The sequence below is a fragment of the Pelecanus crispus genome, chromosome 7 (assembly GCF_030463565.1).
Source record: "Pelecanus crispus isolate bPelCri1 chromosome 7, bPelCri1.pri, whole genome shotgun sequence".
NCBI classification, from domain to species: Eukaryota; Metazoa; Chordata; class Aves; order Pelecaniformes; family Pelecanidae; genus Pelecanus; species Pelecanus crispus.
In genome coordinates this window covers 34790881-34807154 of record NC_134649.1, presented here as the reverse complement: position 1 = coordinate 34807154, position 16274 = coordinate 34790881, and the positions used below count along the sequence as shown (strand labels likewise).

At 49.8% G+C, this 16274-nt stretch overlaps 2 protein-coding genes across 5 annotated transcripts in view; both read right to left on the bottom strand.

The window, feature by feature from the left end:
* Positions 1–6786, bottom strand: part of USP4 (ubiquitin specific peptidase 4) — a 46866-nt gene extending 40080 nt beyond the window's left edge. For 3 of the 4 annotated variants that reach the window (XR_012831182.1, XM_075713580.1, XM_075713579.1), the window contains exons 1-4: positions 5930–6277; positions 2349–2475; positions 1018–1163; positions 780–841 (exon numbers count right to left, since the gene is read on the bottom strand). Coding sequence is in view for 3 of the 4 variants with exons in the window: in XM_075713580.1 (XP_075569695.1) it covers positions 780–841; positions 1018–1163; positions 2349–2475; positions 5930–6130 (536 nt within the window). In the remaining variant the exon portion in view is untranslated. Of the gene's footprint in view, positions 1–779; positions 842–1017; positions 1164–2348; positions 2476–5929; positions 6278–6363; positions 6492–6628 lie in introns of those variants that run through there. The other variant, XM_075713578.1, reaches the window with a different exon arrangement.
* Positions 6787–11402: 4616 nt separating this feature from the next.
* On the bottom strand, positions 11403–12426 carry GPX1 (glutathione peroxidase 1). The gene is made up of 2 exons (XM_075714105.1): positions 12178–12426; positions 11403–12061 (listed from the first exon to the last, which is right to left on the bottom strand). Exons 1-2 carry the CDS (start codon positions 12424–12426, stop codon positions 11696–11698), a joined length of 615 nt encoding a protein of 204 aa, XP_075570220.1. The 3' UTR covers positions 11403–11695.
* Between the last annotated feature and the right edge of the window lie 3848 nt (positions 12427–16274).

The window sequence follows — 16274 nt, the reverse complement described above, 5'->3', positions numbered from 1 at the left end:
ACTGTATTGTATGGAAAAACATTTTCTTTATCAATATTTAGTCTGATGGCCTACTCACGGGAAAGCAAGTAGGTCATCAGACTAGTAAAATCATGGAATTTTACTTTCTGTAGCATGACTTTGTATGAGCAGTTCCTTATTGCAAGCAACTTCCATTCTACACCATTTACTGTACACACACAATATTTCATCAAGCCCCCCTCTTACTCATCTCTTCTCCAAATTCATAGTAGTGAGAGAGTATCTGTGCCAATATTTACAGGCTCCTATAATTGCCTTCGGCAGCATGGGGGGTTGTTCAGCCATTTGTATACCCTCCTTAAGAAGGAAACTACCAGAACTATGGCGCATTCCACTACTGACAGCTTTGGAAATATACTCCAAGATCCTTTTTGTTCTACAATGGTAGAAGACAAGATTTTTTTTTTTTTTTTCTCTCCTCACTGTGCAGTCTGCAGAGGTAGCTTTTTAGGTAGACTAGCTTAACATAAATAGCACTTTTGTCTCCTAAGCACTATAGAAACCTAAGCTATTTAATCCTTACACAACCTATTGAAATGGGCTTCAAAACAGAAGACTGTTGCTAAGACAAGAAACCAGCAGCAGAACCACTGAAAGATATTTATATCCAAGACTTTCTCTCCTTCTTCAAAATACCGAAACCAAAGAAATCCACAATAGCCAGTGGTAACTAGGCTTTCACAGAGAACATGTGGTCACTAAAGCCCAGCCAACAAGCTGGACAAAACAGCAGAAACCTTTAGAACATGCTTGCTTACTTTGCCAGGGAATGCTGTCCAGGCCACGTGCCATCTTCACTTTTCACTTCTATTAGAACAACCTGAAAGAGAGTTCAGGTAATAAAGAAAGGTAACTGCAAGCCTGCTACACATTCTGCAAAATCATTAACAAATCACATTTTCAATGTTCGCGCAAAATACATAAAAGCAAGTGAAAAAAGTTACATATCAGAGATAGTAGAACATAAGAATCTTAAGAAAAAGTTACATCCCTTACCTGACCCTGATAGAGCCCTGCATCTTGCACAGTGCTATCCAGTTTGCTGAGCTGCTCATAAGTGTTACTCATATACCTGTTCCATAACCTAGTTTCCTTCTCAGCTGGGATATTAAATAGTTTTCTCATTTCTTTCTCAATGGTAGCTGTTCAGGAGGAAAACAAACACCAAAATTCCTAAAACATGAGTGCTTTTGGGGGGGAAAAAAAAAAAAAAAAACACCAACAAAAACAACCTGACAAGCCAGATATTCAGCAAGGAGGGTACATCATCAATCCTTCAAGATCCTTTAAGTAGAAAATGTATCATGGAAGTTACAATTGCTCATATAGTTTGTCTAATATTTAGCCTGAAAGAATGAAAAACTTCTGTTTTCAGTGATGTATATTTCCTGTCAAACTCTCAAACCAATAGTGTTCAGAACACATTGAGAAGTTTCTGCCCAAAGGCCAACTTCTGTGAAACAATTATTTGAAAACATAGGTTTAAGAGGGAGTGTTTTCAGTTAGTATTGTCAGGCCATGCATCAGCAAACTGAAAAAAGCATCTTTACGGACATATATGACAGCTGACATTCAGCATTTTTACATGGGAAAATATAGCAATGATACCGGAGATAGAAAGAGAGAGATGGGCCAAATTTCAGGAATAACCATTAAGATGTCCAAAACAGTCACACACTAGGAGGAAGGCATTGTAGGAGAACCAGAGACAGAACTGCTTTACATGAGTGACGTGGACGTTTCTCAAGGACATGAGATAGTAAGCAATATGCTCCTCAAAGCTCTTAACCACATCTCCCTGTGTTGCACACAGAATCACTGTGGCTGGAAGAAACTCAGGAGGTTCGTACTGCAACCACTCAAAGCAGGGTCAACACTGAATTCAGACCAGGCTGCTTGGAGCTTATCCAAGCAGGTGTTCAAAACTTGCAAGGAAGGAGATTCCCCCACCCCTCTGGGCCCCATTCAAATGTCTAGCTGTCCTAATAGAGAAAATGTTTTCATTATATTCAGTTGGAATCTGTCCTGTTTTAATTTATTACTATTGTCTGTTGTTTTCATGCTTTGTGACTCAGTAAATAGCCTGACCCTATGTTCTCAGTAACCTCCTCATAGCTGCTACAAGGTCCCCCCAAAGCCTTCTCTTCTCCAGGCTAAACACAGCTCCCTCAGCCCCTTCTCACACATCACATGCTCCAACCCCGCCTGTCCTGTTGGTGCCCACTAGACTTGCTCCAGTTTACCAACATCGTTCTTGTTCGGGAGGGTACAAAATACCTCTTCAGGTATCATCAGAGCACAGCTTCATGTGTCAGAGAACTACTTACCAACAGTATCTGCTTTGCTAAAGTGGCAGCTAATTACATTGTCAGGATCGCTGCTCTCGCACAACTTCAGCTCAAGAAGATAAACTTCAACCTTATAGTGCTTCACAAACAGACCATATTCCACTACCTGCAAACAGAAGGCAGATGCGATAAACAAAATAACACATAGTTAAAATACTGAGCAGTTCTCTGTAAGGTACACTTGTCTAAATATTTTAAGTCTTTAGAAGTCAAGCAGTCAAGTCTTGCAAGTCAAGCCATAAACTGAACACTGAGCTGCTCTCAAGTCCAGATTCAGTCACAACCTCTGTCAGCTTGTTTTGGGGTTTTTGTTGTTTTTAAATGTAAGAAATCCCAGTGCTTTCCTTCCACAGTGCAAAGTTCCAAAGGTCCGTCCTAACAGCTGAACTGATAGTGCCAGCTAATTACCCATGAAAAATATTTGATCACACAGTCAGAGCATTCTAGAAAAAAAACGTTATCTTTTGCCTCTGGTCTTTGGCTAAGGTTTACATAAAAAAAAGAAACACACCTGGAACACCAGAGCAAAATCCCTTCTATTAGAAGAAAGTAAGACAAAACATTAATTATTTTTCTGCACGGTATACAGAATCTGCCTCATTACTCCCTCCTTGCAAAAACAGACAAGTATGTCAGAACTGGTTTTGATGACATTGCTTTATTCAGAGTCATTTTCAAATCGATTTCGCATTTGAGAGAATACTCTAATAGGTACATCTACCCATCCCACTAGCTTTCAGCATATTTTTAGAAAGGTATTCTGTAAGACTAGACACCACTCAACCTACAGATCATAAAACATGTTATGCCAGCAAGAAAAGCACATTTCAGAGGCCAGTTATGAGACAACTGTAATGTAACTGGAGGGAAGGGGTGGGGTGGGGGGGAATACCCACACCTCAATTCTCTCCACAGCTCTTTGCAGCCATAAAGCCTATGAAATTGAGATCATATTTCATTGAACCAGCAGGCATAATTTTTAAGAGTAAAAGTGTTTAAGAGGAATTTGGACAATGCTCTTAATAATCTGCTTTACCTTTCAGTCAGCCCTGAAGTAGTCAGGCAGTTGGACAAGATGATTGTTGCAGGACCCTTCCAACTGAAATATTCTATTCTATTCATGTGACACCAGACTTGCTATGATCTACATCTGTATCATTTTACAGAAAAAAAAAAAACTTTACCCAGCTTTGGAAAGAAATGAAGAATTAAGACTAAGACTTATTGTGAGAATTTGGCTAAATTATGCTTGCCTCTTCTGAGCTTTTATAGGGTTGTATTAGATGTGCAAGGTGCTTTAAAGGTAAATAATTAGCAAATACATTTGGAAAGATCTTCAGTATTTTGCTGTTACAACAGAAAGTAAAACTCCCTTTTTAAACAGCTTTTTGACAGGCAAATTAGACTTTTTTTTTATTTTTAAAGAATGCAAAGGAACCAATTCACAAGTTCTCCATTTCTTTTTCAGAAGAGATTTCATTAAATGGGACTTCCCGTTCTCCAGGATTCTATAGTTAGAAACAAATAAATAAGAACCCTATTCAGAAATGGAAGAACTCCTTCCAAGAAGAAGTTTCTGATCAGATCACTGTGTCCGTTAGGACAGATGAATGGCAAGAAGAGTCTCTTAATTGCCTGCAGGTGTCTTTTAAACAGTGTCTGATCAGTTAGCTTGTTCTCTGTCAAAGTAGAACTCAGGTCATCCCGTTGGACAGCAATGTGAGCACAACACACATTCAACTGCTGAGGAAGCACACTGTTCTATGGTTTGCACATTAATACACTTTGCAGTGGGACTCTATAGAAGACTGCCCAAAAATATGGTTTGAGATTATCAGAAGAAACCTGAACCAGAACTAAATCTAATCTAACCCTCCTGTACTTGTCTCTGATCATCAGGCACATAGGAATGGAAGAAATACCAGCTTGTAAAATTACGAAGATGCCTGAAAATTACTTCCCAAATCCTACTTTCATGGATATTTTGATGTACAAATTACAGTTGATCAGCTTTAGGCAAAGGATTAAAGCATTCAAGGACCACTAGTTTAAGTGCTTTACTTCCAACGCTATCTGGAGAACACTATAACCACAAGATACTGACCACATTCTACTTGGGTGCAGTGCTGCAGCTTGTGTGTGCCACTAACCTTTCACTTTATATTTTTTGTAAGAGGCTATAACATTTTTTTAAATGTAAAAATCCACTTCAGTTACCAGGTTAATAATAAACAACAGAGACTAAAACTCTCATAGCAATTCAAAACTTTAAAAATTTACTCGTAACTGGACCACAATAACTCAGCATCTTCTGTCCATAAAACAGCTGCAGATCTAAGCTCTAGGCCTCACTAAATACAGTGCTGAATAGTGGCATCTGATATCCCAAGAAAAGGGATACACAGGACAGGCTCATACAGTTAAGCCTGTCACCCAAGTGCTTCCCCAATAGCTCCCACACCTCTTGTCCAACTTCCAAATTTTTCAGAAAAGGGAGTGTCTAATAACATGCCAGGCTTTGTTATTAGACAGCAGTTAGCTAGCTCATGAAGGAAAGCTTCCTCACTCAGAGAGGCACTGACTGTGTAATAGTTCTAGTTTTTCTTCTCAGTATAGATTTTCTATTCCTCAAGAAATAACCTGTTTCTACTAAAACCACATCTCATTTACACGCTGTAATTCTTTTCCACTCCCCTCACTTCTGGTTTACATGGCAGTTCTGTTTACTCAGCAGAGCGAACCTGGGATCATTTATGCTTTTTGAAGACGTCAGAATTTCTCGTTACATACAACTTCTAGACCACACTGCATGACAACGTTCCAGTACCATTAATCAGCATGAGCAGTCCTGCAAGAAAAGGATCTTACTTCCTTCTACCATTCTGGTGCCACACTTTCCTGGGTCTTGCACTCCTTGAAGCAACACTTACTGTAACATAATGCTACTTAAACTTAAGCAATATAAATTCTGTACATTATATCAACACTACTCACTTGGTGTAGTGATTAGACTTTATGAACCACATAAACTGGCACTGCTCAATTTAGTCAATGCAAAAAGCTAAGACTAAAATAAAAAAAAAAAAACCTTTTACCCATAAACAAGCATCTGACAGATTTCCAAAAAGCAGCTTGCGAATTTCACCTTCCCAAACAGGTTATACACTCAGAATGCATTCATGACTGCATTTGCCAAACAAAATAAGACTTACAGAACAAAACCACAAATATACTTCTTCTCATTATTTTAGAATCACAGGATTTTGGAAGATAAAACAAGAACCACCTTAAACTCCAGAGGAAGTCATACAGAACAAGGTTCGTGGTTCTCACCCATAGAAGTCATCAACTGAGAATCACTGAAGATTCACACATTTTAACTGTAATATTGGAAGATTATTCTTTCAGACAACAAGGCAGAAAGACCTCATGTTATTATCTCCAAAGAGCTGCTGAGAAACCTGTCTTAACTCACACATAGCAAAATAAACATCATCTAAGTTTAGTAGAGATCAGATAGCGAAAGCAGGCTGAAGAGAACTTGGTTCACCCATACTTACTTTTCTCACAATAGGCAGCTGTCCATCTATGCAGCCATACCACGTTACTAGTTTATTCCAGGCTTCGGTGGGAACCAATACGTAATCTAGCTCATCAATGAGGTGTTCTTTTAAACTCTGAATTTCTGGATCTAAAAGGAAGACAGACATAAGAAAGCACGGCATCAAACACAATCCTTTCTTCTCAACGACCACACACATACTACCATGACCCTAAGGAACACCAACACTCCCACGGTAGGCAGAAGCCGCACCAGACTCCTCACTTACAAGGCCGGGACGGCCGCTTGTACCCTCCCGGAACACATGGCTTCAAAAGCGAAAGCTGCACGACGAGACGACCGCACACGGGAGCTACTTACCCGAGCCCGGGCTGCGACCCGAGCAGCAGGCCCCCGCTCCCCCGCGGCCCAGCGCCGCCGGGCAGCACTCACCGCCGAACAGACCCGAGTTGTCGATAGGCCCAGGGAAGAGACTGAGATCGCCCGCGCCGAACATATCCCAGCTGTCGAAGCCCACATACTTCTTCCACTGCTTGAACCAGCGGCTGTCCACCAGGTACCTGCAACACACGGCAACGGGCGGCGCGGCCCCCTCAGCGGCGGGGCGGGGCGGCGCGGCGCGGCCCGGCCCGCTCCCACAGGCCCCGCCGCCCGGAGGGGAAGGGGACGGAGGGGAGGGCGGGCCGGCTGTGCTCACCAGGACTCCCCCGGCCTCAGGGCCGTGGCCAGCAGCGGCCCCAGCTCGGCCCGCTGCACCGCCGTGTCCGGCCGCGCCCCGTTGCCGCCGCCGCCCTCGGCCGCCGCCATGTCGGTGCGCGAGCCCCGCCGCGGGCGGATGTCGGCCCGCGTACGCATGCGCGCTGGCTGGGCCGGCTGCGCGCGCCCCGCCCCGCCGCGCGCCCTCTGACGGGCTGGGCGGGGCCGCGCGCAGGGGCGGTGCTGGCGGGGCGGGCGCTATGGCGGCGGCCGCCATCTTGTAGGTGCGTCCCGCGGCCTGCGCTGTCCCCCCCCCATCCCGGGGGCCGCGGCAGAGGCCGGTCCGCAGCGGCCCGGGGCAGCCCTGCGGCCCTCCCGGGCGGCAGCGGAATGCGGGCTCTTGCCGGGCACAGCCTCTGCGGCTGCTGAGGCAGCTGGTGTCTGCCGCGCTGAGCGGCGGACAGGATGGGCACCCCCCTCCCCGGGCCTCTGGGGCCGGCGGGGTGGAGAGCAGCCAGGGCTGGAGGCTTGAGAGGGTGCAGGGAGGTCTCGGAGCAAGGCTGGAGGCATCGGGGCGCGGGAGGCCTCACCCCTGTGGGGGGTGGGCCTCGTCCCCGAGGTGGCGCCGTGGCCAGGAGGGTCCCCCTGGGCAGCCTCTTGCAAAGCAGGTAGCAGAAATGTTTGGTGTGGACTCTATAGTTTCAGCGTTACGTGCTCCGTTTTCTCCCATAACTGACTTCATGGAGTGCTCCGGTCAGGGCGTTGGCTAGGGAAGGGGACTTCAAATTGTTAGGGGAATAAACCGGAGAACGGGTCTGAGTAACCAGCTGGGGAGCGCTCAGGAGTTTGAAAGTGTCTGTGGAAAGAACCTCTCAGGAAATGATTTAGGTATTTCTCTCTCGAGTAAGCATATCCTGTGCTGTTTAGGGAGCCTGTGCTTGAGAAGTGGGAAAATGGGGAAGGATTCAGGTGATGATTCAGAGACTTAAAAACCTGCTTTAAACTGATACACCAAAGAAACCCGTTTACCTCACAGGAAAAAAGGCAGGGGGTGGTGTCCTGGGGCTGTGACTCTCTGCAGGGGAGCGCTCTCCTGGCAGCCGATGTCCGGCAGCATGGAGGGCAGATGGGCTCTACCTCCTGCCAGCCAGGACTGGCAACGCTGCAGCATTCCTGGGTAAAATGCTAAAGGCCTTTTATTTTTTTTTGACAGCAGGGCAAGTCCACCCAGTTAACACTGAAAAAGACAACCATTTTCTCCTTCCAGCAAGAGTTGAGTCCTGTTACTTAGTCCTGTTTTTCTCAAAGGGCAGGGCCCCTTTGGGCTTTGAGATACTAATACACCCTGTTTTGGCAAGACTGGGTGTGTTTTTAAAATGAGTCAGCTATTCTGAGATAATGCTTACATGGCTATGGCTGACCTCACTCTGCTAATGAATTACTTACTCCTAATAGAAAGTGCAGTAAACAATTAAAATGGTCTCATTCAAAGCTTTCTGAGTCAGTACTAGGAAATGACATTATTACAGTTTCACTGTAGATAGGGGTGTCTGTGTTCTCCTGTCTCTTCAAGGGCTTTCCTTTCAGCCGTTTGGCTTCCTGCCCTTGTCTCCAGCTGAACCTGGTGGCTGTGAGAGTGGCACTGACAGGAACAGAGCCCTTTCCAGTGCCACCCGGTTGCAGGCAGGTGTTTCCTACTTGCCTTACGATGGCAATGATCAAAAACAGTGACTGAAAGCTGTCTTAAAAGTTAGCGGGTGCAACAAAGCTCAGCAGGAGGAGAAAGGGATTTTAAATAGCTGAAAGAACATTTAACAGGCTAAGAAAGGTCTTAGGCTCCACTTGACAGCATTTCTGTTCAGTAGACACTTCTGAATACATCTCATCAGCCATGATTTCAGGATATGTGCTAGGGTTTGATGGGCAGAACACCAGGGAACCTGGGAGAGGGAGATAGGAGTGGGAAGGATACTTTTCCTTGCGGCTGGTTTACATTCCTGACTGCTTCCAATATGTGAACTTGTTTAAAGATTTAAGAAGAAGTTGATGGCAACTATCAGCAGCTAAAGGGGGAGGGAATCACTAGGAGGGAGGAGAAGTGGAGGCAAACATTCTCTAGAAAGGGGGGGAATATATGGGATTGATACGTGGAAGAATGGAAAAGCAGGGTGAACCCTAACAGAGGGATTAGCTGTTTGCACAAAAATGTAGAAGAAAAAAATGAAAGAGTGTAGGAGTGTAGATGTGACAGACACAGGCTGTTGAAAGGACAACGTCCTCAAACCACAGGAGCATCCAACTGTGCAAAAGTAGTAGTATTTATTTTAAGGTTTCCTACTGAGTCAGTCTCTGGAATTACAGAAATAGAACTGGGCCATTTTGTAATCCCTGAGGAATCACCTGGGATTCTTCAGGTCTTACCCTCAGCACAGAGTTGCTGCCTGTAGTGAAACATCTTCTTCCCCTCCAGTCACAGCACCAAATAACGTTTAGGTGCGAGAGCCTGTGTGGTGGCTGTGCTCTTCTGCAGGTGTTCCAAGGTTTCCAGCCCGCAGGCTGCCCTTTCCACTGCAGCCCGCTTTACCCCAGAAGCCAGCTACTCTGGGGAATGCTGAAACGAGACGGTGAATAACAAGGCTGGGAGGCTTTTATCTATGCTGCAGAGTTCCTGCTAGTGTGCTTACACTGGGATCATTTGTTTTCCTGCTGGCATGGCTACTTTTCATCCTGGAATCACATCATTGTACTTCTGCTGGCGTGGCTGTATCTGTTCTGGAGCTGCTGCTTTGTTTTTCTGCTAGCAGAGGCCCAGCAGCCGGAAGGTAAATAAATCCCTTGGCCATTAGCACTGATTAAGCACGGTGTAAGATGCCTTTCTGACCAGCAGGCTCAGCGAGAGACCCTTTTTGGCAGGGCTGCGGTTGGAACAGCAGCAGGTGTTGCGGTCTGTTCCCCCACAGCGGTGGGTCTCAGCAGGGGCTGCAGGCTGATACGGAACAGGCAAAGCAAAGGAGGTCCTGCTCAAATGGCTCGAGTTTGGTGATTCAGGGTTGAGGAAGTGCCACAGCTCGTGTGAAGAAAGATTTTTCAATGCGATGAGTTCCTGCTGCCCATGATCCCCTGTACTCTCCACTATTTCAACATCCTGCCTTAATGAGCGAAGTAGATTTAACTGAGAAAATAATCCCCCAAATCAAGCAGCTTCTGCTCCAAAGCTGAAGTAGCTACTGAAAACATCCTGTTTTTTTCACAAAACTGTACTGGAAGTTAAGAAATAGCCCGTTGAGGATTGTGCAATCTGAGTTCAAAGCTCGATGACTCAGGGGTAGCAGCAAGCAGGGTGGAGCTGGCTGTAGGTTTTGCCCCCCTGTCTCAAGTCAGGTTTGAGTGTAGGTACAGTAACAAAGCAACCAGCAAATTGGTGAGCTGAGAAGCTACAAACAGGAAAAAAAAATAAAAACAAACCAAAACTCAAATCCTAAGTGTTTTTAATTATGAAAACAGTGCACTAATGCTTGAAAGTGTTATGCCTTCCCTTCAAAAGCCCAAGTTTCTAGTTTGTGTACTCCTCAGTCGGCACCAAGTTTATACTCAGTGCTACAAGGTCTTGTGAGGAGTGGCTTGGCATGAAAATGTGCTCACAGAGCCATTTAAGGGTTGAAAAGTTACCTGCAGAAGGACCTGAGCCACTGGGCAGAAGGATAGCGGGTGAAATTTGGCACAGGCTCACGGGGAAAACTCCTAGGGGAAACCAATCCTAATTCCAGCTGTTCGGCCGCAGGCTGAAACCCAGGATCACCACACAGGAACATGTTAGGGTGGTTGTAACAGCTCCATGGTTGGCAGGAGTCAAAAAAGTGTTAGGGAAGGAGTAAAAAGAGGAAAATATTGCCCAAACCGTGGCGTACCTGCACTTTGTCATGTGCAATTCCTGTGTCCAAAGGGCAACAAGGACACTGAGGTCAGGCACAGTGTCCGTGGGAGAAGTGGTTGAATAGGCTGATATTCTGCACCGGGAACACGAAAGAACTGGTTCTTTGTGCAATTCCCTGTGTTGCAAGGCATTGGGGATGCACGAAGGCAATACAGGTTTCATGTAGGACTGGGCAGGTATGTAGAGATCCGTGTTGGGCTACCACGGATGCAAAATGGGATAGAGCCAGGAGACAGCTGAGCCAGCGAGGGGGCAGCAGCTCTGGGGCAAGGGGAGGGATGGCGGGTGCTGCTTCTGTTCTAGGTCTCCCCTGGGCATCCGCTGACGGAGGCTGGGTAACGAGATGGGCCTTGGCTGACAGGCTCTTCTTCCCCAAGCCCTCTGCCAGCGCAGCCACAGCAGCGCAGGCTGCAGAATCCCTCATCTACCTGCCTGAACGGTTGGTTATTAACCCGTCGTGGCCTGTTGTTGGTAGCCAAGGTAGGAGTTTGTCAACCAGTGTAAAATCACTCCCTGGCCGTGTGCCCCTGTGTCGTTCCTTTGCAGGCAAGGCTCGAGTGAGGTCCAGTAGGCAGTGTGGCGAGGCATTTCTGTTCCGTGCTGCCCTCCCGCTCTGCCAAGCTCGTTACGCGCGGGGTAGGACGCAGCACTGACTCACAGTTTGCAGAGCTCGCAAACACTGTTTACCCGTCACGCTGCCCTAGGTTTTGCATTCAGATTTCAGCCTGACTGCGCTATCATGCTCGAATGGTTTGAGTCAGCCCCTGCGAGCACCCACACGAGCTGGTAAACGGGTAACATGGCCGCCGTGTTTCACCCAACTCCCAGATTTAACAAGCCACAGCCTTAAAGAAAGTACGCGCTTTTTTTTTTTTTATTCAGAGAATCACAGTAAGCTACTGAGACTCACAGCTGCTTTCCCCAGCATAGTTTCCCAAACATTTGCATGCAACTTTTGAAAATATCAAGTACACTTCAAGAATTTGGAAGATGCACCATCATAAGCAAAACCTGCACGAGATGTTGGGATTTCTGCCAGAGCAGCAGCAGCCCACTGCAAGAAAAACAGGCAGGAGCGCGGCGAGCTGAGCAGGAAGCGAGGGGCCCAGGCAGCGAATGCTGCAGCGCTCTGCTTTACCCGAGAACATTCTTGGGAACCTTCTGCAGAAGGAATTCGATATCCTCCTGGATCTTGATGGTTTCGAAGTGACGGCTGTAGCGCTTGAAGGGCACGCCGTCGGGGCCGATGAGGAACTTCTCGAAGTTCCAGGAGATGTCGTTGCGGCAGACCGGGGACCAGATGATGTACTGCGGGTTGGTCATCAGCGAGGAGGGGTCGTCGTGCGGGAAGGGCAGCGCCTCTTTCAGGAAGGTGAAGAGGGGGTGCGCGTTCTTCCCGTTCACCTCGCACTTCTCGAACATGATGAAATTGGGCTTGTACCCGTTGCCGGGCCGCACGTGCTCCAGCGAGAGCAGGATCTCCTCGTTCGTGGCGTTTTCCTAGGGAAACAAAACCAAAACCGCCCCGCGCGCAGCCCGTGAGAGCCCGGCCGGGACCGGCGCCTCCTCCCCGGCCCCCGGCCCCCGGCGCGGCCCGGGCCCGCCGCCCGCCCTACCTGGTGCCCGAACTGGTTGCAGGGGAAGCCGAGGACCTGCAGCCCGCGGGGGCCGTGGCGCCGCTGCAGCTCGTTGAGCTGCAGGAAGTCGCGGGTGGTGGTGCCTCAGAGCGACGCCACGTTGGCCACCAGCAGCACCTTCCCCCGCAGCGAGCCCAGCGACAGCGGCTCCGCCGCGCCCAGCGGCCGCGCCGACATCCCCGCCAGCCCGGCCGCTGCCGCTCCCGCTCCCGCTCCCGCCGCCGCCATGGCCCGCACTGCCGGCCGGGCGGGCCCCGCTCCCGCTCCCGCCGCCCCGCCCCGCCCCGCCCCGCCGAGCCGCCGCGACCCCTCCTCCGCCGCTGCTCGCCCCCGCGCTCCCCGGGGCTGCCCCGCCGGCGGCATCGCCCCCCCGGCACCCCCTTTCCTCCCGCGCGGGGCTCGGAGGGGAGCCTGGAGGGGCGGGCGGCCCCCCGAGGGGCCGGCACTGCCGCGCTCGGCTCTGTCCCTGCCTTTTCCCCACCTTCACGGAAAGGCTCGGCGTTCTGCTGGTCGCTTAAGAGCTCAGAATTGGGTGGGTTATGCATCCGCGGTGCAAGTGTCACCGTGTCACCGATTCTCGGAAACGCTGTGGAAAATTGGCAAAACACAAAGCGGTCCCGGGAGGTAACACCCGTGTGCTAACGAGACCGTCCGCGTACGGAGACGGCACGCGCAGCACCGGGGGCTGCAGCATCCTCCTGGGACACTGCTGCCAACGAGAGCGGCTCTTGGCAGAGAAACACCTTCAGTTTGTGCACCAGGAGGAGGAACAGGAGGTACCCCGGACCCAAAACGCCGCAGTCCAGGAGGGGCCACAAATTCCCTTCTTGGTCTCTTCTTTTAATTTTCCCACTTCTTTGAGGCTGGTAAAGCCTCCCTTTACTTCAGTGGATGTTTTTCCCCATCCCTGGCTTTTCCATTTCTCACCCTACTGCTTTGGTCTGTTTTAGGGAGTTTTAAATCACACCGTAGCGACTGCTTTTTTTTCTCGTGGCTTCAAGGCAGCCCTAAGTGAACTTCGCAGACTGTTGCCCGTACCCACGCCAGGCAGCGTGGCCCAGCCGCTCCTCCACAGGTCTCTGTGCTGAACCATGGCCCTCCTCCAGAGCACGCTGAAGAGGCAGGTCCAGGGTCAGGCCTCAAGGTGATGATGTCCATGGGTTGGACCCACAGGGACCATGGGGCAGCACACCTCGGCAGGGACCGAGAGCAAGGCCCTCAGCCTCAGCGTGGCTGCCGCAGGGGAGCAGGGAGCCCCTGCCAAGGCTCCTGCCAGCGTTTGCATCCAGCGAGCTCCGTTCACAGCAGCCCCGAGGTCAAGCAGCTGCTTATCAGCCCTGGCCCCCAGCCAAGGCAGCCCAGGCCCCAGAGCGCAGGGGGATGCTCGCTGTTCTCTTTCACGCTTGGTGTCGGGGACTCGTCACAAACGCCAGCTGTCACTAACAGGCCACCATGTAACGCTGCGTCTCCGGTCCAGGTTCCCAGGTGACCGCAGGATCTGGGGGTTTTGCTTTGAGCTACTCTTGGCACCTGCCCCCACGACTAGGAACTGGAATAGCTCCTGGCAGCGGTGAGTTTTGGGGACTCGCCCGATTATCTTGCCGTTTTTGTAGTGTGTTGCAGCACTGATAGCAGGAGCCACAACAAGTGCCCTGAGACCAGAGCAGCTGGGAAATGGCTGATGGGATGAGCAGAGGCACGTGACCCATGTTTGCTCTTGAGTAAACTGACGGTTACAGTCCATGCAGACTCCTCACCCACCTCTTGGGTACAGCAAGCCACAGTGGTTTGAAGAAGAGGAATTTCTCTTCAGGGGTGACCTCCAGGGCAGTGCCACAGAGGCATCTCTCTGCGGCTGCTTTTGACGTTTGCTCAGGCTGGCACCTTCAATCCTCCGGCTGGACCTGGGAGTTTCATCTGAAGTAGGGAGTTTATGTCTGGGGCCATGCCCTCTTCAGACAAGAGCAGGTTAGGGCTTTCCCTTCCTTGATGAGCAAGTTTTAAGGAAACTGAGAGTTGAACTTCCTTGTTGGCTCAGAGCTATGCCCTGTGCCTGGACACATTCTGCAGAGCCAGCTGAACTTGGATCCAGAGGAGTGCCGGGAGCTCCTGAGGGACTAGACGGGCTCAAGGGACCCCTTTTGAGATGTGTAACAAGGGACAGTTGTCCTACGAGGTCAGAAGATTGCTGTTTAACAGCAACAGCTGTGAGTAATCACAAAGGTTGCAAAACACACCTTCCCACCCTCTGCTCGTGTCTTCTCCCTGCTCCTGGTGCCAGACTCCCTCCCCTGGCCAGGGGCTTGGCACTTGGCTCCTAGCTTTTCCCCTGCCCCTTTCACAGCTCCTTGCCTGGCTGGATCACTCTCTGTGAGCGCTGAGCTCTCATTTCCCAGGTCAGTTCTGGCTGCGTCCTCAGTTTCATTCCAGAACAAAGGTGGCCTCCAGAGGTGACAGATATGACAGGAACCCAAAGAGAGCCAGGCTGCCAGCCCTCCAAAGCAGGAAGGCTGAGAAGGACTGATAATTTAATAACCATGCGCTCCTAAGCAGGCTTCCACTCTGATGCCAGTGGTGCAAGGGACAAGGAGAGGGACCTGGAGCTTCTGGTCATAAATGGGAGACACTGACTTACCAACATGTCTGAACTTGGAGGAAGGCAGGCCAGGCCTGGAAACCTAACACCAGCAGGTGGACAAGACAGAGGAGATGGGGAGGCAGCACCCTAGGTTAACAAGAACTGAGATTAAAACTAGGATAACAAGCGCTTCTGGGTGGAAGTGCATCAGCAGATACACAACCCATGAGCTGGGTCTGAAGAACATGCAGACCTCACTCAAAACCCCTGCAGCTGAGGAGCTGCCCTGTAACTGCAACCATAGAGAACTGCAACCCAGTGGCTCTGCAAGACTGAAAACCCCCAGTTTTGCTTGACTGCAACCACCCCCCTACACCACCCAACAACAAAACCCCCAAGAAAAGGGAACTACAGAGGAGTGAGGAAGCTTGTTAACAAGCAGAGAATGAAATCCTCATGGGCAGCCCTGCAACTGCAGCTGGGAATTTCCAGCTCTGTTCAGCCCCATCCTCCACACGCAGGTGCAGAACGGGCACCCAGGAGAGGAAGGAGGGAAGGGTGGAGCAGGTGCCACCGCCAGGCTGGCTGGACGCTTCACGCTGGGGTGTCTGTGGCTGCAGAGGGAGGACAAGAACCAGAGGTACAAGGCACTCCCATGGCCTCAGGCTGGGTCTGTTTCTCTTTTGTGGCAGGAAAAAGAATCAGGAACATTGTCCAAAAAAGAAAAAAAAAAAAGCGACATTGGCATTTTGTAGGACATAACTTGGGTGCAGCTAGGTGCTCACTTGCATGGATTGTCATCAGCAACTGAACTCCCTCCTGCCCAGCCCTGTGGGCAGAGCCTCCCGGCTCAACAGCAGCTGCTGTAAATACCAGTGCAAGGGCGGAGATGAACACTGCTACTCCGCGTCATCGTTCACCCAGAAGCAGCACGATCTGCTCTCCAGCGTGGGTGCGGCACAACGGCCGGTACCTCGAGCCCATCCCTTGTTGCAGCGCTTGAAGGCACCCCTCACGAAAACAGCATGGCAAACGTGTTGCCATCTCACACATGCTCCAGTGTGAGCATACAACAGTACAACCAGCACGCTGCATGCCATCACATGCTTCTACAGCAACACTGCTGTCTTCTCCTCCCTTCTTCCTACACTCCCCTCCTACGTAGCCTCCTCCTGCTCATCTATTCCCATGCTCAAGACCAATAAATTCAACTCGACTGATGTACTCCCATCTGGTCCGAGTATCAAAAGAAGCTCCTGGGAAGCTTTGCCACTCACTACAGGGGCCATGCAGGGCAAGGGATTCCACCTCTGCTCTGCTGCAGCGTTCCGAAACTGCTGCGAGCAGCGGATGGGTATCGCTGGGAAAAAGAAATAAGTATTAAAGCACGTGCAACTGCTCAGCGAATCCTATCATAGCTGTATCAAAACTGGTATTTCTGATTCAGGCTGTCAGACGCTGGGCCAAAAACCCAGAGTGAGGAATACAGACACCAGGA